This window comes from Triplophysa dalaica, chromosome 6 (assembly GCF_015846415.1).
Source record: "Triplophysa dalaica isolate WHDGS20190420 chromosome 6, ASM1584641v1, whole genome shotgun sequence".
NCBI lineage: Eukaryota > Metazoa > Chordata > Actinopteri > Cypriniformes > Nemacheilidae > Triplophysa > Triplophysa dalaica.
The window spans coordinates 14,284,673-14,304,132 of NC_079547.1; the positions used below are offsets into that span (position 1 = coordinate 14,284,673).

The following is a 19,460-nucleotide window of genomic DNA, read 5'->3' on the forward strand; positions in this document are numbered from 1 at the left end:
AAAAATGAGGCAATGAGAAAACCAACGAAGAAAGGTTAACCTTACATGAAAACCATAAAACAATACAGAAGGCTAACGGAGTAATTACAAACATAATTACAGATTATTTAACTTTACTGCTGTTAGTTTGTCAGAGCCGCGATGAACCTGCGTGGATTTAGCTAAATAAGCTAGCTAGGTTTAGCACCATCCCTGACTGAAAGTATATATTTAACACGCATTGAAATTAGACTCCTAAAGTGTACGTACACAATATAGAACGTAGTTCCAGCGTTTCGGCAGCGCGGTCCCATGGTGTAATGGTTAGCACTCTGGACTTTGAATCCAGCGATCCGAGTTCAAATCTCGGTGGGACCTCGTCCTTTTGAGAATGTTAAAAAAAATCCCCACTGTAGTCGGAAATTTAATTGAAGTAAATTAAACTGTTGAGTTATTCAAAGCGTGTGATTCATCTGCGTTAACTCAGCAAACCCTCAGAATGCAATTAGCCTAATTCTTTCATATTAGAAAATTAATATTTATCGGTACACTGGGAGATGGATTTGATATGGTCAAGTCATTCAAATTTGTGACAGCTAAATAAATATTACACAACACATCTCATTAATATCCGTCATCAAGATCAGAGAGTTTTATGTGTTCACAATTACTGCCAACAATATATTGTGCAGAAAACAGTTTCTCCACAAAAATGCTGTCTCAATGGCCATTGAAACAGTAGTTCTTTTAAAATAGAAACATAAGTCCAGTTTTAACAATTTGTTCTTCTCTTTCAGACTTTTTCAGACCTTTAGCCTTGCAGCTTACAACCATCAGCAATTATTAGTAACAATAATTATTTTTGTATAATTATTTAGACTTGTGCAATAACCCAAATGAAAATTCACTTTTACAAGAGAAAAACAACATTGGTCCAGAAGCACGTCCTGTTTCAGATTTCTAACACTACATAAATGTTGCAACAAAATACAACCACTATTGTGAACACTAGTGTGATGGCAAACCACACCTAAGCAAAATATGCTTAACCGGCAACAAGCAAAGACTAGCACTGCTTTTCTTGTCGGTACCTTGCATGAGGTGATTAACAATTTAGAACCTTAATCTAGAGACCTACAATTTCAACATGTTCCTTCAAGTAACCAGGTTTATTACTTGATGGACAGAAGAAAAATCTGCAAAGGGCACCCTAGAGACAAAGGCTAGGGAAATATTGTTACAGATCAGTGTATTGTAATAACCTTTTCATATAATATATTGTTTTAATAATAGAGAAATGCACAAATTATTACTGCAAACCTTTAATACATAACTGTAAATCAGAATGTAAAAGTAGACTTTATTCATTTTTGATCAACATATTAAATAAATACCAAAAAAGCAAGTAAAAATGCAAAACAGCCAATAGTGAAATTAAAACAAACAACCAAAACAAACAAATGAATTCTGACCTTTTACACAAAGGCATAAGGGCAGCATAACATTTCAAAACAGAACAATGGAAAATTACAATGAAATAAATCCTGTTGTTTCACTAAAATAACTAATAATTAATCTTAGGAAATTCATTCATTTTTAATCATGTACATTTTCTTCACTATCTAGATTTTGTTCAAAGTTGTTTGTTTCATAAAATCACACCCATAAATCCTTAGCCAAATACTTTATACTTTATAATGCACTCGATTTCACTAATTAACATTACAAAAATATCAAAAAAGAACACAGACGAATTGGAAAAAGTTGTAATAAAAAAACATTTCTGTGTCCCTTATAAAAGCTTATCTTATGCTGTAAACCCACTGAAATGATCCACTGTACTGCTCTCTATAAATTTCCCTTTTCCTCTCTATTTTGCTCTTTACCTTCCCTATACCGCATTCATTTTCGCAGCTGTTGAGGTCCCAGCATGACTTTATTGATGAAGTTCACAATGGCTGTGGCTGGTTGCTCTGGGTCAAGTTCTGCAAACAAGTGACACACATTTCCCAAAGCACCACTGCGCCGTGCTATGAATCCAAACATCCTAAACAACACAAGAAGTAAAGGGTTAGAGCTTATGATACGTCATCAAATGTACTTTATTTAAAAGTCATGTTGGTATTTGCATTTTCTATATGCCATAGAATCAAATACACGTTTCTTTAAAATGTATTTGGAAATACCTGCCTGTGACGTAAGAGAATATGATTTTGTATACTTACTTGTGGGATGTGTTATCAGCATCAATCCACCTGGCGCACACAAATACAAACACACATACTGACTAAGCAATGTGTACAAGCAAAGCAAGCAAGATAGGAACATAAAAGAGGGCAGTAGAGCCCGTGCACAAAAACAACTTAAGGCAAAATTGACGGTCTAAGATCAGCATGAGAGGCAAATCCATTAGTCTAGAAACATTTATAAACTGACAATTCAATACAAAACAAATGCTTTTGGGCCATACAACAGGGTATGGTACAATGACAGAATCAGGATTTTGATTGTTTTCTTATTTTCTGCTTTTTCATGTTTGTATAAGCTTTACATTTACCTTTGATCCAGAGGATCCACACTGCTGAAAGTCACACTGTGAATAGGGTAATGTCGCCTGAAAAACAAGCTAAAGAGTGAGAGATAAAAGATAGAGGATATAGATTAGATGTGTGTATGTACATGTGCTTTTCTATAAAAGACATGGAAATATTCCAACATGTCTGTTTTTAATCACTTTTCAATGTCCAAATGTACAGTATCAGATTGTCTTAGACATGAGCCTTGAAGGCATGTAGTTTACTTGAAGGATTAAAAGAACTAACAGTAATTACATATTTGTAGAATCATGCTGATGATATGTTGGGAGAATGATAACAATTAGGCCATAAGTTAACAATACACGTTGATTAGCCATTTGTAAGTGTTATTGAGTGTATGTATGTGTGTTTTGTCTTTGTACCGGCGCTGATTATCAGTGAGGGTAATCCCTTGCGTGGACACTTTGAAGTGGACAACTGTTGGCAAAGAATGACGTTCCTGGGTCAAAGTGCACTTGGTTGCCTTGGAGATGGCTTGCGGGCCGGTCAAAGATTCCGTTTCCACTGAGTTTAGGTACAAAACATTACAAGCTGGCAATAAGGGACAATAAAGAAGGTAAAAAAAACATCAGATTTACATTTGGCAGATACTTTTATACAAACTAACTTTGTATTGATTGCTAACTAAGATTGTATTATTATGCATTTGTTTCTGACTATGTGCAATCCCATGGGATTGAACCCGTGACCTTGGCATTACTAGTGCCGTGCTCTAACCACTGAGTGACAGGACAGCTGGTCATGCACTCTGGCTAAGAGTATATACAAACTATCTTTTCCCCCACCACCTTTACAAAGTGTAAACAATGTAACATCTCAACGTAAAAGCATAGCATGTTTTTACCTGCACCCTGTTTTAACAGGTCCGCAGCTGTGCTGGTGTTCGTTCCACTTTGCATTTCCTGTAACTCTCCAATAAGATCTGAAACACGCACATCAGACAGTTATTACACACTCATTTAAAAAAATGTGCCTTTAATGAATTGTTATGTAGTTCAATGTGTGAATGACCTTTATCTGGGATATGCAGTACACATGGAAGAGACACAGGTGTGATGGAGTGCTGATACACCAAAGCAGACAGGGAGCCTGTGAGTAGAAAGTGAACAATCTGAATAAAACCAGAAGAGGGCGCTATTTTGGAAACTGAGTAGTGCAACATATACATTTACGCATTTGGCAGATGCTTTTATCCAAAGCGACTTACATTGCATTGTACTATACATTTGATTCTGAGAATGTGTAATCCCCTGGGATCTAACCCATGACCTTAGCATTGCTAACGTCACGCTCTAACCACTGAGCCACAGGAAAGAATGACATCTTTTTCTCACCAAAATATGTTTCATTTTGGCAGCCTTTGATCTTCACTCCTTTAGCTCCGCTCTCAATCAGGAAGTGCCTAACCAGCTGCTCCTGAGTGTTGCCCGTCTCGCCATGATTACTTGCATGGGCTGGATGTGTGGCAACTTTGAGGGCCAATCCATATGCGCCTTGGAAAGAATTACTATCCCTAATGAGGAAGCTGCCAGGCTCTTTATCCTTTAATACTGCAATAGCTAAAATAGGAGAGAGAAAAATTCTGTTAACTGTACCTCTGTAAACTGCAGCAATACGTGTGTGATTCAGTGTAGATCAGCTCTTAAGGAATGGTTAGAATTTAATATATTGAAATAGATGTCCGCTAGGTATGGTGTATTGTTATTCTGCTGGCTTGGAAATGTAAAAGCACACTTGTTTTCTTATCGAGAATTATCAGAATGTATGTCCATAGCCTGAATAGTAGTGGACTTTTTCGCAAATCGAGGGAATTACATTCCTAACCCTAAGAATGATTCCATAAGTAAGAAATAAAAAGAATGCAAACTCAGATGCTCTCACCCTGGTCTCTAGAGATGCCCGGTTTGTACCAGTACTTGGAGCTATCCTGCACAAACTTAGAGCTTAGGCGGCTTTCTGGTTCCTCCATTCCATTGGAGGGAGCTACCTTGAAATTAATTGAAGGAAGCAGTTCATTGATGACAGGTAACTGTCCAGAAAAAGTAAAAACTTTTGCATCAGATTTGAAAGAGACGACACCAGTGCAATCAGCTACATTTTGAAAGGCCAATGTGCGTTGTTTTTCCGGAAGAGGAGGTTGAGGCAAGGAGGCAGGAATGTTGATAGCGGTGTAGCCCGTATAAGGGACATGAGGCACAGTCAGAAGAGCGTAGTTGTATGACCCTATAGGAAATGAGGGTGTGATATAGCCATCAGGGTCAGGAGACGAAGCTCTGATGTCACTGTTGCTGCTTTCCTCAGTGGATGAATTACAGTCGGTCAAGGGTGTCAATCTTTCCCTTTCAACACTGGCAGAGCTTCTCTGTGAAGAGCAAATAGGAGGCTGAGAACTTGTTGAGGTTGAAGGGATGATCTGATACGAGTCTTTGATCTCTATTTTATCATTGTCAGTCTCCAGGAGACTGTTGCTGAGCGAGCTTGGGTTTTGAGTTTGTACCTGTACCTCTACCAGCTTGGATGTGAGGTCTGGTTTAGGGCATGATGGTGGGTCACTGATGAGAGCTGTGGTAGATTCTGTGGTAGACTCCCTGCTAGGTGTTTTCTTGACCTGAAAGCATTGTGATTCCATCTTCTCTTTTGCACCGTTGACAGCACAGACAACAGTGATTAGAGACCTTTCGAGAGTTGCACCTTCTGCGCCAGTACTTCTTACTGGATCTCCTACTTCTAATGGTCCACTGTTAAAATACACGGATGGATTTGAGTTAATAGGTGCAGACAAGCCATCAGTTCATGCCATGAAATTAATGCTTATGAAGAAAGAAAATGTACCTGTCCTGTGTAATGGCCTTAATGTGACTTATATCAGCTTCTGAAACCTTAATACCATCATCTATAAAACACACAAAAACGAGTTAAGGAGTGGCAAAAAACAAACAGATTCTAACTATGTCATTGTGTGATTACCTTTTAGAATATGCTTAATCTTTTCAGGATTGTTGTGATTGGCTCGTTGTGGGGATGGATTGAACGCAGAGGGGGCTGAGTCTGGAGAATGATTGATAGATGCGTAACTAGGACTTTCTCTGAGCACTTGTGGAGAGCAGGGACAGGGCAGATAAGGGCTGTGGTAGCCACTGCTTTGGGGGCTGGGAAATGGACTCAGTGGGGTAATATGTTCAGGTTGGATGTCTGCAGCATACAATGCGGGATCGTGTTTCGGGGCGGTCTGGCAGTGTCCATATGATGACATCACTGGAGACATTATTGTTTTGCGTCGCCAAAACTCAGCCTCTTGAACACCCTCCCAATGGTTCTCTGCCCTTCTATCCCTCCAGTACACAGGCGCCTCCCTCCTAAATCCACACTCTGCCTCTCGAGACCATGGAAGACCCTCAAATTCTCTTTCTCGTAAGGAGTGTAGAGCAACATCCTCCCGCAGGCGAGAGCAGTCCCTGCAGGAACACGATGTTGGTGGAGCTGAGCTAAAATGTAGCTCTCGGTAGGGACTAGGGAGAAGTGACTGGTTGGTGGGGAGCGACGGAAACATGTGGGTGTGGCCCTGAGAGGGGGCAGAGCAATGGATCAAAGGACATGCCTCCCCAGAGAAAAACGCGCATGTTTGTGGAGGAAGTGTCTGGGAATGGGAAGACAGTGGGTGGGAAAGTGGTGAGTGTAATAGGGAGTCTTCAAGAGGGTATGAGTACAGTTGTCTGATTGCTTCAGTGCAGGGATGGTGGTGCAAACAGCGCCCTCTCTCCCATAAAAGATCCGGTTGGGATACGCAAAGATCCCGGGCAGGCACTTGGGCGGTTCGATTGCAGGGAAGTGTGTGGTGTTTGGACTGATGCGTTTGTGCATGCGCATGCGGATTGGTCAGATCTGGGCCACAGAACGAATGAGTGTGGGAATACGGGCGCCCATTACAGGGTTGAGCTAAACGTTCTGGTCTGAGAGTAGAGCAGTCGCCATCATCCAGTATTGCTGTTTCTCTGTGTCTGTCCTTCTCGCTTTTATCCCTTTCAACACGGGAAGGAATGGGAGAGGAGTGAGTTATGTCTGTGCTGAGTGGAATAGGAGCAGAAGTGGAATGGCTGGGAGACTGTGTGAAGTTTGTGATGGAGGCAAGGCAACTGCTGGGACTGGACCCTAGCGCACGACGCTTTTTCACCTGAGCATATAGACTACCATCCAAAGGCCCTCGAGTGTGACAGATATCTGTGTGTTACAGGAAAAAATACACAGTGACAACCAGTTTACTTTTGTTTTAAATACATTAGCAGTTTTGAATGCACGTTAACCACATTGCCAAAAGGATGTGGACACCCTCTCATAAAGAATGGTTTTGACTAAGCTCAGACATTTTTGTGAAATATGTGCTTCTGATTTTGCAGCAACTTTAGTAGGATCGGAACACTGACTGGGAGCCTAACCTCAGATGGGTACATTTGGGTGTCCATGTACTTTGACCACTTCGAATGTACATACTTAAGTCACGTTTTCACAGTAGGGCCGAACAGTTTAAGAACATTAAGGAGAGGTAACATTTATATTTCTACTTGAGCCTGGTTCGGCATAACACAATAACAAACAGTTATAGGCCAGGAATTCTCAGCACTGTTGTCTAATGGCTGTCACTGTTTTTTTTTGGGGATACCAATTTCTCTCTCGCAGTGTGTTATTTGAGCAAAGTAAACATAAATCAAGTAAAAAGTTAGTCCTATAAAAATAAATATCTGATCGTCCTACATAACACAGTTGTGATAAACATCTCATTCTGTTGGTAAATGTATTACTTTTTTATATGACAAGTGTACATGAATAATAAATGCAATGTATTAACTTTAGTGAGAAGCATTGTAAATTATTGAATCTGGATATATGTGTGTTCCATACTAAGGTTGAGCAATAAGCATACATACTTTCAATACTATCCTGATGATGAAGGTTAAAGTTTTCATATGAGTCCCAACGCACAACAGGATCTGCAGCGCCGTAATCCACAGACACTGCCGTTTCATTCCCCTGCAACTCTGTAGCCCACAAGACACCCAGATGGAGTGTTAAGAAAGAGCTAATGGATGGAGTTATGGTGAAAAAAGTGTGACGGATGGATCTGTACCTCGCACTCTCTGCGTGCCAGAAGAGAACAGAAACTCCACCCTGGCATCAACCGGGAAACTGTCATCTACAAATATGCACAGAGACACACAGATCAACAACATAATAAAGAAAACATAATAGTTTTAAAGTTCTGATTAAGATGTACTGTGTATTTGTTGGGGATGTTTGAAAGGTAATAAATTGTCTCCTTCAATCAATTTGTTTTATTACTCAATGTATAAAATAACTTGCTATTAAATGTTAGTAAATTCAGTACTGGCCATGACTAAGAACTCAAATATCTACATTGCATCACAGCACATAAAACATCTATACTTTGTTTAGGCTACATTCAGAATGTCACATTGATCCATTACAAGCAAATTTGAATAATAATGTGATTACTATTTTGAGATATAGGCATATCTGAACCCAAAGTGTGTGTCCTTACAAAGTTAAATTTAAATTTACACCACTGACTGTATGGTTTGTGTTTACCTCTGCAAGCTTGGTCTAGTTCCCCTTTCCCAAAGGTAAGCTGAGATCCATGAACACTGCAGGTGTGAAACTGAACCCTAAACACGCATTCCCTCTTACACGCACCCGAGTGGTGTTGAAAACCCTTCACCTATTTCCAGACAGAAAGCGGAAATGTCAGTTTGGGGTAATACTGATGTCTGATGGTCAGTACTTAGCCAGAACATCATTGCAACTACCTATTAATGCCTTAGCAACCAACTAGATGAAACAGCCCCTATAGTTTAAAATGTTTCTTATTTAACAAAGACATTTGCAGGATGATGAAGAAATTCGCTTTGTAATCTTACCAGGATGTCTCCCTTCAGCAGTAGAGCTGGTTCAATTTTCACACCGAGCATCTTACCATTAGGAGCCTGAATATCACTGGAAAGCACACATACATCAACAGTCAACAAACAAAGATGCAAAAAAATTTGGCCCTGAAATGCATTTACGCATCAAGCATTTGCATGATGCTTTTATCCAAAGTACATTTGTGTGAGCTGAACCCAGCCAGCACCATGCTGTACCAGTTACAAATTATATTTACATTTAGCAGTCGCTATGTATCGATATGTAAGTCGATATGTATAAATGCTGTATACACACATATATATATATATATATATATATATATATATATATACTGTATATAGTGTAACAAAAATGAAAATGAAAAGAAGAGACGAAACTTAGCTCAATATGAGCTTACCAGCTCAATATGGCAGAGCATTTTTATTTTTTTATTTCGCTGAACCTTATTTCGTATCCAGAGCAACTAACAAATGTGCTGTCAGGCAAAGGCAACTCTGACAAAATCACAACCTAATATTATGACACTGATTTAAGAGACACTTACTATTTTCTGGAAGAATAGACCAACTGCAATGACTGATAGATCTTCAGAAAAGGAGAGTAACCTGCGAATTGCAATGGGATATATGATGATGCTATAGCCCAACAGAATTGCGCAATATATACAGATTTGATAGGCCCACACGAAATATGCAGAGCCTTTTCTATGTGAAATAATGGGTTAAAACATGGCTGTTGAGAGCATTGCCAAAATAAAGAACGAAAACTTAGACAAAGGGCGTGTGAATATTTTGAGTCAGAAGGACACATGCATATGCAGAGTGGATATACTGTAAGTCTGTCGATTTTGTGAGTGTTTGTATTCATGCGAAACTGATGTTGTACCTTGTTCTGACTGGTAGTTTAGCAATGCTGGAATATAAACCTGATGCAGGAACAGAGGTGAGCTGTTCATCTTTATTGTTCCCGAGAGAAGGCCAGCAAAATAATGTATGTACCTGTGACAGACAGACAAATAGAGTATCGTGACCAAGCTAGAACATGTTGTCCTAGAAAATGAATAAATAAAACTTGGTTGTACCTGTTTTGAGAGGGCTGGAGAGAGGGAGAGATTTTATCCTCACAGTATTTCCTCATAGCAACGGTGGAGAGAGCCTGTTCGGCCCTACACACAAACACAAGGATCCATTGTCAACTCTCATTTAAATCATGAACTACAATAAATGCTTCTTAAAGATGCTGAATTTGTGCATTTCATCTTTATCCAACTGACTTACAATATTGGCACATTACTATGTACAATATTATTATAGGCAAATCTAGGATCTTCGTGTTACTAGCACTATTAATGCATTCTAGCTTTATTTCTTTAGAGGAACAAAATCTGTCTTTGTATGATGATATCTGAGCTATATGGGTGTTGAACACATTTTGAATCGCCATGACAGGTAAATGTGCTTGCGTGTAAGTACCCAGCTGATATCTTGCTGTAGTGCATGTAAGCGGCTACAATTACTCCAGCTTTCCCTTTGTTTCCCTGAAGAAGTGATATGCAAAGGGAGAGAAATAAAAGAAATAAAATAATTATTCACTGGTGACAACACTAAGGTATTTTTTAAATAAAGGTGTGGTGGAGTTATGAGAATTTAATAGTAAAAAATGTACAAACAAAAATAAGGATAAAATATGTTGATATAAGGTTTCCGTCTAACAGCTGAGATATGAAACATCAAACAATTTCTGACTTCTAACCTTGGAGTGCAGTACAACCACGTTTTGGGGGTCAGAGGTAAGCCAGCTCTCCATGGTCTTGCACATAGCGCATATCTTATCGAGTGGCGGAGCATGCAGATCTGGCCAGGCAAACTCCTCAACCTGAGACAGTGGTTATATAAAAAAACGCATAAACTGCCATTCTGTCGCATGAAATGAAATATGTGATTTAATAAAATAATGTTTTGGTACCTTTGGATTTAGCCGGCAGATGTCATGTCGTTTCTCTGACAGATTTATAAGCTAAGAAAGAGGAATAAGAGTGATGATTAATATGGCATTAGAACTCAAAAATGTATTTACATAACAAACAGCTGTGCAACTGACCAAGAACTTATCTTGATGTTTAGATTTCAACATGGCCGCTACTTCCTTGAGGTTGGCGCTGTACCGTGGCTCTTCCAGGTCGGGCAGGTAGAGGACAGAGATAATGCGCTCAGTGATGTAGGTCAAGTCAAAGTCATACTGGCTGTCCATTACCCTCTCCATAACACTCTCTATGCTGTTTCTACTGCGATCCAAATAAAACATCAAGAAATGTGAACTTGAATACAAAACCATGCAAACTTTAACATAGTTCACGCAATATTTGTAATCAAATTCAACTCATACAGTTTAACTTGAGTGCAATGTTTCTCTTGACCTTTGTTTAAAAAGACCTGCTTAAATGTCTGAAATACGATTTGTAGACATATTAGTTTCATTAATGACAAAACGAAAGTTGTATTAAATAAAAGTGTTTTGGAAATGCATGACTTTGACTGTAAAATGAAGAAAAAGCAGACGATAAGAGAGTTCACCCAAAGTGTTATAGTTCTTTCATCATTTACTCACCCTGTTTGTAATGTTTGTGACCAAACAAATCTAGCCCCCATTGATTTTCATTGTGCAAACACAAACCAATGAGACGTATCAAAATATGTTCTATGGTGTTCCACATAGTGTCATGTACAAATGAAATTCAAGGAAATAAATGACGACAGAACTTTTGGTTTTGGGTGAGCAATTCAACCTTTTAGGACACTGACTGATAAAATGCCCAAAGAAGATTTCTCTTTTCTTACGTGGGAGGGATGTTCATCTGGTTTGGAAACGGGGGCTACAAAAGAAAAGGACAGGAAAACCTTTAAATGCTGCAAAAATAGTTGCTGAATTGTAAATTATACTTGCACAAACTGATCCTTTGTCAAAAGATGTTAATGTATATACAGTGCCAATGCTTACTGGATCTGCAATAGCTTCACAGGGGACAGACACCTGAAAGAGAGTAAGAAACAAAATTATCATAGGTAGAGACGGTAAATCGGACCTTTCTTGACTGCATAATTTAAAAGGTTTAGACAGCAGAGTCACACCAGCCTATAATGTCCACATATTTTGGGCCAACTGGGTGATTCTCCACTTAAATACATCCTCTCTGTCCTCATTAGGTTATTATCACACCAGGGGACAGCTGGTACTGTTTAACACAGTGTGTATTGCACATGCTTATTTTGCTTCCTTTGCAGTAATTAGCTCACATTTTAACATACAGTCTCATATAAACGACAAACATAGCATGGCATCCCTGAATAAGGAGCAGACATGTCTACACACTTGAGTTTGCAGATCCATTTCATGCATAGAGTGTGAAAACAAATATGAAGTATAAAGAGGAACTAAAGCAGTTGACCTTAAATCACAGGATAGGTGACACGCCTACTGGCTTTATGAACTATTTTCACTCCAACTCTATTTCAGATGAACAGCTGGCCCTGTGCCTCTTCTGATTCTGTTGTAGGTCTGGCTATATTTGTGATCATAATTTTTTTTAAACATTCTCACCAACAAAGTGAAATTGGATATTTTAATAGGGGCCTCCAAATAGGTAGCACCATGTTTATAAATCCAATAATGTCAACGACTGGTGTGAGAGCAATTTCACAGATACGATTCAAACATTCGCCACAAATTACTATGAAGTTTTACGATTTTTCTTGTAGAAAAACAAACCCTATCAAGGATAAGGAAACACATAGGGGTCCATTAACTACATCCTGTTCTGCCATGTAGCTACTGACTGCCAGACAAACAAACACATCAGTTAAACAAAACAAACATCTAGATAAACATCTTTAATAATCCTTTACGATCATAACAATGTGTCTTGCATTATTTAGTGCCTATTAAAGTAATGCTCCACTTTCATCCTGTAAAGAATTTTCTATGGTTTCTATTACCTTTCATGAAAAAACGGCATGAATGATTATCTTGCTACGATTAAAAATTGATTATTCCTGGCAAAATCAAATGCAGGCTACACAAAAACTTGCAAGAAAGCAAAATGAAACCAAATGTTCATGCTTTATTCAAAAACTAAAAGCATCAATACCTGTCTGAGATGAAAGTTCAGTTTTCTAGAGTTCCTGTAGCACGCATGTAACAAGCGTTCTCTCTTTCTGTCTGCATCACTCTCTCACATTTAAACCTCTGACTCTCTCTCCTGCTCATTGACTGTCTCTCTCTCTCTCACAAAGACATTCCACTATCTACCTCTGGTTTACAGTATGTAGTGACAAAACAGACAACCCTGACATAAAATAGAGAAACAGTGATAAAGATGGAGTGAGAAAGAGGAGAAGAGAGAGAGGAGAACAGCTGCGGTGTGTAGCCTGTGGATATGCTGGTTTATATCCTGTAATTTGTGCTACTGGCATCCGGTGGCTGACTGCAATTTCTATTAATACCAAAGATAACCAGAGTTCATTACTTCACGCGTAAAGCCAAAATCCAAGGAAAGACAAAAACATTTATTTATTTTTAGAAATTTGTCAGACACATTTATCCAATGTGACCTACTGTGCATTCAAGGTATGCATTTTAATAGTATGTGTCTTGCCTGAGATCGAATCCATGACCTAAGTGTTGTAGGCTACTAGTAGGCTACTAGAAACACACTAACACAGTCAATGAGGATATTGATCTTTCCACCACATGTCCAGTGTGGTTACAGTCAAAATTGAAGTTCAGCCAAAGTGTAAAGTGATCCACTTCGTAGTAGTTACATGAATAGTATGCATTTGAGACAGAGAGAGCGAGAGACAGAGAGAGAGATTATTAAGCAACAGCTTACCTTTTCCTCACATATCTTATGTACTGCAGTTTTACACTCTGCAAGGAAAAAGTATTGTTTTAAATACGTATTGTATCAATACATATTGCATTAAATTGATGCATATGAAAATGTATTACAAAGTATTGCATACATGCTACATGTTTCAATACCAATTTACTACATGTCTACATTGTGGGGACTAAAACAAGGATGTCATAGCCTGAAAATCATCTACATTGGTGGGACCAGGCAATGGCCATCGCAGGACAATAGCTTACTTAAGATGTGAAACAATTAATGTTATGAAAATCAAATTCACCTTTGCAGTACATGCCATGGCTGTCGAGGGTTTGTTTGCAGACAGCACAGTGGTGCTTCTTCTTGAAGTTCCTTTCTTTAAACGAGTGTGAACCCATTTTCCCCAGCTGCTCAGAATAGCCACAATACAGTTTTATAACTTATTAATCATACAGAGGCGCAATGAAATGACAGACATTTTTTAACGCCAAATGAGCAAAAATATTGCACATTAAAATGTTTACTTGACAAATCTTAAAATATATCATTACCTGGTAGGATTATGTATAGACGGGCACCTTGAAACTTTTGATACATTTGTTATTGATGGATACATATATTACTATATTTTGGCATGTATGGCTAAGTCATCGCATTTGTGTACTAAGCCATTTGTAATGTTTGTAAAACACATCTGCTCTTGTGTGTCTAGATATTAAAGAACAATAAGTACACATGTCCATACAGCCCGAGTCGCTGTGATATGACCATAAATCAACCATTCATACATTGGAGGATATGAATGAGAAGAGCATGTTTGTATAAGAGGATAACTCTATGATGACAGAACTCTTTTTAAAGCTACATCCAGATAGTACATAATTCATTAAAAAAATGACATACAAACACACTCACTGGGTTTCGGTGTTTTATGGGGACTTTCCGTAGGATTTTTACACTTTTTATACTGTATTCTATTCAGTAACCCTCACCCTACCCTAAACCTTATAATTATATTATATTTTAAAATATAGTAATTTTTTTATTTATATGCTAGCTGTTTTCTTCATGAGGATTAAAAAGCAAGGTAAAAAATACCGTATTACTATCTTTGTGGGGACATTTGGTCTGCAGGGTTAACCAATCCAAGACCACTCACAGACCCACGTGTGTTTCGGTATTTTTTGGGGGACTGGTCACACCCCTAAACCTAACCCTCACATAAACTTTTCCACATTTTTACATTTACCTCGTATGGGCTGGTCGACACAATGTAGGTGATCTCAGGTTTACAACAAGAACACACAATTACACATGAAATGTCTTACAAAAGTATTTCTTCCAAAATACTATGATATATTTTACAGTCAACCTGTTTAACAGTCCAGCAATGGCCTTTATAAGAGTTGGATTATTTAGTATTATGTGAAATTGCTGCCATCTACAGGCTTAATTTGAAGTAAATTATTGTTTTGATTTTGTATATGTAAATGTAATTGAAATGTAGTCAACAAAAAAGAGTGACGGTCCTTGATTCTGATTGGCTGAGCGGAGTTCTAAGCCGTTATAAAATACCCCGATAATTAATGGCTGACACAGCCTAAATATCATTTTATTAACATTATTTTATGAAACTTTGCCAAGCATATGGAGTAACCATTTTATAAAAGCAACAAGCCCCGCAAAGCAGTGGGTTACTGTGTTTTCTATAACAGCTACGGGGTTTTAGGCACTTCGCTTCGTGTCACAATGCCCCTAGCTGTTATAAAATGCACTGTAACCCACTGCTTCTTGGGGAATACTGCTTTAAAATAACCTTTACTCATTGACTGTTTTGCTATCTATAGACTCTGAATTAAATGTATGCTGTCTGTGAAATGTATGCACTTAAGCACAGAGATTGTTTCATCCTGTTCATTCATCAACCAGTACAAAGGTTCATTTGACTGAGGTTATATTTACATACTTTCATGCCATTGACATCAAAACATTAAATGCAAATCCGATTTGTTTCTTTGGGTACTAACAGTTCTTTACAAAACACTTTTCAATGATTCAGCCAACCAGACTTTCTGTCTCTCTCCCTGTGTGCAGCCAAAGTTTGGCTCATAGACCAAGCATTTCTCCACATATCCAACACACACAGCAGCCTTGTAATGCTTCTCACTTTGAAGAGTGCAGGATGTGATTACAGGAAATATCAATGTGCCACAAATATGCACTGTGACTGCAACACAGTGACAGAGGAACAACAAAACATTTTCTCATTTTTTTAAATAGAAGGGGTTTTGGCCGTCAATCTCTTGTACTCAATGTATTACGCGCACACGCACATTTACATTCCGGCCAGGAGCAGACAGGAGCAGGTGGGAAGGCCGAAGTATGCTTCCCCTGTCCAGGATTCCACTGTCTATTTTTATCCAGTCTTTCTGACCACTAGGAAACGTACGTGTTTGTGTGTATACTTGCATGTGTGTGATAATTTGGTAATTTGTCAATGACAACTGTTTTTTTGGTCACTAACACCACATGCATACTACATATAAGTGTTTGTTACAAAGAGTGGTTGTGTGGAGTGGAAATTGAAGGGATTCAATTTTCCATTCTACACAACATATTTAAGCTGTCCAATCCTGAAAGAGACAGCTTGCCACTGTATGAGTGACTGTATGGGCAATGCTACCATAGTGTCCCATGCTGTGTGTGTGTGTGGGGGGGGGTGGGTGTAAGAGAACATATTACTTATAAAAGCTTTCAATAGTGATCATTTAAGCTAATATTCTATCTCTATATACTGCCATGTTGACCAGAAATGCACACAAGCTTGCATCTACTGTTGCACTTGTGTTTATGGCTGAGTGACAATAAAAGGATTTGATTTGAAATTCATGATTGATGCAAATAATGAAAATTTTAGACTCACAATAAATAAATAAAAATTGCATATTATTTCACTAAATCTCAAACGGTATTTAGCAGACATGAAGTTTCAACAGGTGACAGCAGCTAAATTATTAAATGATTGAAAGTCACTTCGGTTACATCCCACATCACTTTTCCTATGTAAAGTTCGACATGTCTAAATAGCTTTAGTGTGTAAGCTTTTTTTAGATGTTTTGTTTATCTAAAGGTTGGGAAACAGAGACCACTGTATTTATTTGACCTCATGTAGACGTACACACGCATACCTCTGTTAAGCTGAGAATCTCTGCATCCTCTGTGCAGTCCCGTGTCTTTAGAGGTTCTAAGGATTGGGGATCCATCTCTTCAGCCCACTGTTGCTTACTGAATACACAACCCATGTTTTCTCTTTTCGTCCCTTATTTTTCTTGCTTCGAAATCCTGTCCCTCTCTATTACTTGCTAAGTCCTTGTGTCCTCCAGTTTCAACTTCAGGTTGCACCGATAAACTTTTTCCTTTTATGGTGTTCCCTAATAGTTTATTCCTCCAGGACCTCTCCTCTTCAGATGTGTTCCTCAATGTCTTGCTCTTCAGTTCCAGCAAAGAATCATACCTCCACTTTCCTTCACATACATTCTCTCCTTAGTCTCTCTTGGGGTGTCCTCCCTCTATCTGGCTCCTGCCCGCTCACATGCTATGTAACGCCTTCCTGTGTCTTTCCCACAGCTGTTTATGGCAGGTTTACGTCAGACCCTTCCTCTTCTCTGGCACTCAAACTCTGCTCACCCACTGAGAGAGACCATAGATACACACACAGACCAACAGTACCATTTATTCTGCGCATCTTGCAAACAAAATGTTGTGTTGGAATGTAAAGAATTGAAAAGAAACATTACAGCATACACCACAAAAGCCAACCTATATTTTCTCCATAGAAAAAATCACAAGATGCTCTATAGAACGTTCTCAGATTGTATTGATATAACTTATTGGAAGGCCAGTTGTAAAATTGTCTATTTTTTGTGCACAGTGCTTGAAACGTTGTGTCCTTTACCTTTGAAAAGGTTAAACTGAAATCATTCTCATAATAAATCACATTGCCTACAGCCCTGCCTAGAAATGTTAAGATTATGACATTTCAATCAAATAAATATGATGTAGAAATACTCTGCTCTTTCTTATATCAATTTCCTGTTAGCATTTGATTTGAAGTCTTTGATAAAGTATCTGGCCCACAAGGATAGACAAAAGTGTTCCATATGCACACACACATTTCTAAAGCTTGTACTCAAACATCTCTATACCACCCAATACCACAGTCACCATGAGCTCTCACCAGAACCCTGCATGCAAACAGAGAAAAGCATTAGGTCTTCTGTTCTTCCTAATTTCCATCTTTCATTGACAGAATGATACAACAAAGTGTTTGTTCTCCTACTCGACATCTGCTGGTTTCCAAGCAGTGCTTGTATTCCATCTGCATGAGTGGGTGTAATACATAATACAGAATAAAGAGCGGATGGATAAGACAAGCCCAGGGCTGACAATTCTTCCATGAATAAAACTCCATTCACAATAAAATTTCTGAAAACAGTGCATGTTATATAGCCGCTGTACTCAAAATATCTCTTCAGGAATGTCTGAGTGTGTAAATCCCTTCAATTCATTACAATTGGTCTTCATCATTTTTATCTTAGAACAGTTTATCACGGTATATATTGTATAATAGTCAGTTAAAATGCATTTTCAGAATCTACCATGCGTTAAAAATGCGGTTACATTCAACATTCTAGTAGTTTCTGTGTTCAGAGACCACCAGGTAACACCAACTGTCACTACAGACAACAGAAAAAACACACACATACACCTGACACAGCAGAAACAAACTCTAAACACACAGAGTTGCATCTGTCACTAAAGGCTGAAATCACAGTGAGCTGCAGTCATATGTTAAAAACATGCTGTGATGATCAAAGCTGTTGAAATCACATATCAATGAATCAGAAAATACTGTGCAGTTAATTTTTCAGCTTTTTGTGGTAACATGTTTTTGTAGACGCATACTATGGCATTCTTTGAAGTTCCTTTGGTTATCATTGAGAATTCCAGGACAGCATACATCTGATAAACTAAAACTTTACCATAGTAGCCTACTGTTTTTGCCATAGACTAATCAAATCTTAATAACTTTTATCTTAGCTTTTACAACGAAGACCTCTTAAGCTTTTTAACTTCATTAATGAACGTGCATTTTTGAAACCATTCTGTATTTTCTATAGTCTGTGCATCTAAAGCATACACAGGCAACAAAGCCATGGGCCTTGGCTTGTTTATTAAAGCCATCAGGATAACATTAAATCATTGTGGTCATGAAAATAAGATTCCTCACAGGACCATGGAATGTTCTTATTATACGCTATTCTTCAATATTTCCATGTGTGGAAACATTCGCAATTGATTAGTTAAAGCAATATCACTATCATAATGGATAATGTGTTATGTAGAACTCTAGAACTAACCAGTTGTGTGCACATTCACAGCAGGTTTAACTACAAGCCTGAAGGGTTCAGATAGGTCAACTGAAAAAACATGGGGCGACAGCACATTAAGCCCACTCTATAAAAGATTTTAATGTTATATCTTGAGAAATGGGCTGAGAGGATATCAGACTTTCAGTAGGCTACACAATTACTGATGTATTAGTCAAATTCATCTTTAATTTTATTTTGCATTCATTTTTTATTTTGACCAATGAATCAACAGTCCAATTTTGAGATTATGGAAGCGAAGAGAGTTTGCAACTATCGCAGCAAATAAAACTAAGTCGTTGCAAAACTAATTTTGTTGGGAGTTTGTACCTGATACTGACATTGAATTCTATTAACCATTGTCACAATGATCTACAAAATTTCCCTCAAAATGATCAAACACATCCTTGCAATAATATCTGTATTTTATGCTTATACATACTTAAACAATGGTAGAAATGTTTTTATGTTGTTTGTGGTACTCTTGAAACATACAGAAACTTTGCATATCTTAATAATGTCAATGTTTGCAAGTCTTTTTGGGACATATTTTAATAGCTGGGAAAACTGTCAATAACCCTAGTAATTAATATCATGGTTTGTAAATACCAGCATATATACCCACACACATAG

At 38.1% G+C, this 19,460-nt stretch overlaps 1 protein-coding gene and 1 non-coding gene across 3 annotated transcripts; one reads left to right on the plus strand and one right to left on the minus strand.

Annotated features, from left to right (window-relative positions):
• The first annotated feature begins 285 nt into the window (after positions 1 to 285).
• On the plus strand, positions 286 to 357 carry trnaq-uug (transfer RNA glutamine (anticodon UUG)). Its single transcript has one exon. It is a non-coding gene; the product is annotated as a tRNA-Gln (tRNA).
• A 1,057-nt stretch (positions 358 to 1,414) lies between these two features.
• On the minus strand, positions 1,415 to 16,932 carry tns2b (tensin 2b). 2 transcript variants are annotated; one of them, XM_056750472.1, is made up of 26 exons: positions 16,587 to 16,932; positions 13,700 to 13,805; positions 13,399 to 13,436; positions 11,511 to 11,543; positions 11,351 to 11,385; positions 10,614 to 10,797; positions 10,479 to 10,529; positions 10,266 to 10,388; positions 9,986 to 10,050; positions 9,595 to 9,678; positions 9,399 to 9,511; positions 9,058 to 9,118; positions 8,507 to 8,582; positions 8,178 to 8,307; positions 7,699 to 7,764; positions 7,499 to 7,609; positions 5,544 to 6,794; positions 5,409 to 5,469; positions 4,458 to 5,314; positions 3,911 to 4,135; positions 3,588 to 3,665; positions 3,421 to 3,498; positions 2,939 to 3,107; positions 2,537 to 2,605; positions 2,205 to 2,234; positions 1,415 to 2,026 (listed from the first exon to the last, which is right to left on the minus strand). In XM_056750472.1, the coding sequence occupies exons 1-26, from the start codon at positions 16,698 to 16,700 to the stop codon at positions 1,882 to 1,884; spliced, it is 4,353 nt and encodes a 1,450-aa protein (XP_056606450.1). In that variant the 5' UTR covers positions 16,701 to 16,932; the 3' UTR covers positions 1,415 to 1,881. The 2 variants fall into 2 exon arrangements, with proteins under 2 accessions (XP_056606450.1, XP_056606449.1); XM_056750471.1 differs by lacking the exons at positions 13,399 to 13,436; positions 13,700 to 13,805; positions 16,587 to 16,932 and having other exon boundaries at positions 4,458 to 4,938; positions 5,074 to 5,314; positions 11,511 to 11,630.
• Between the last annotated feature and the right edge of the window lie 2,528 nt (positions 16,933 to 19,460).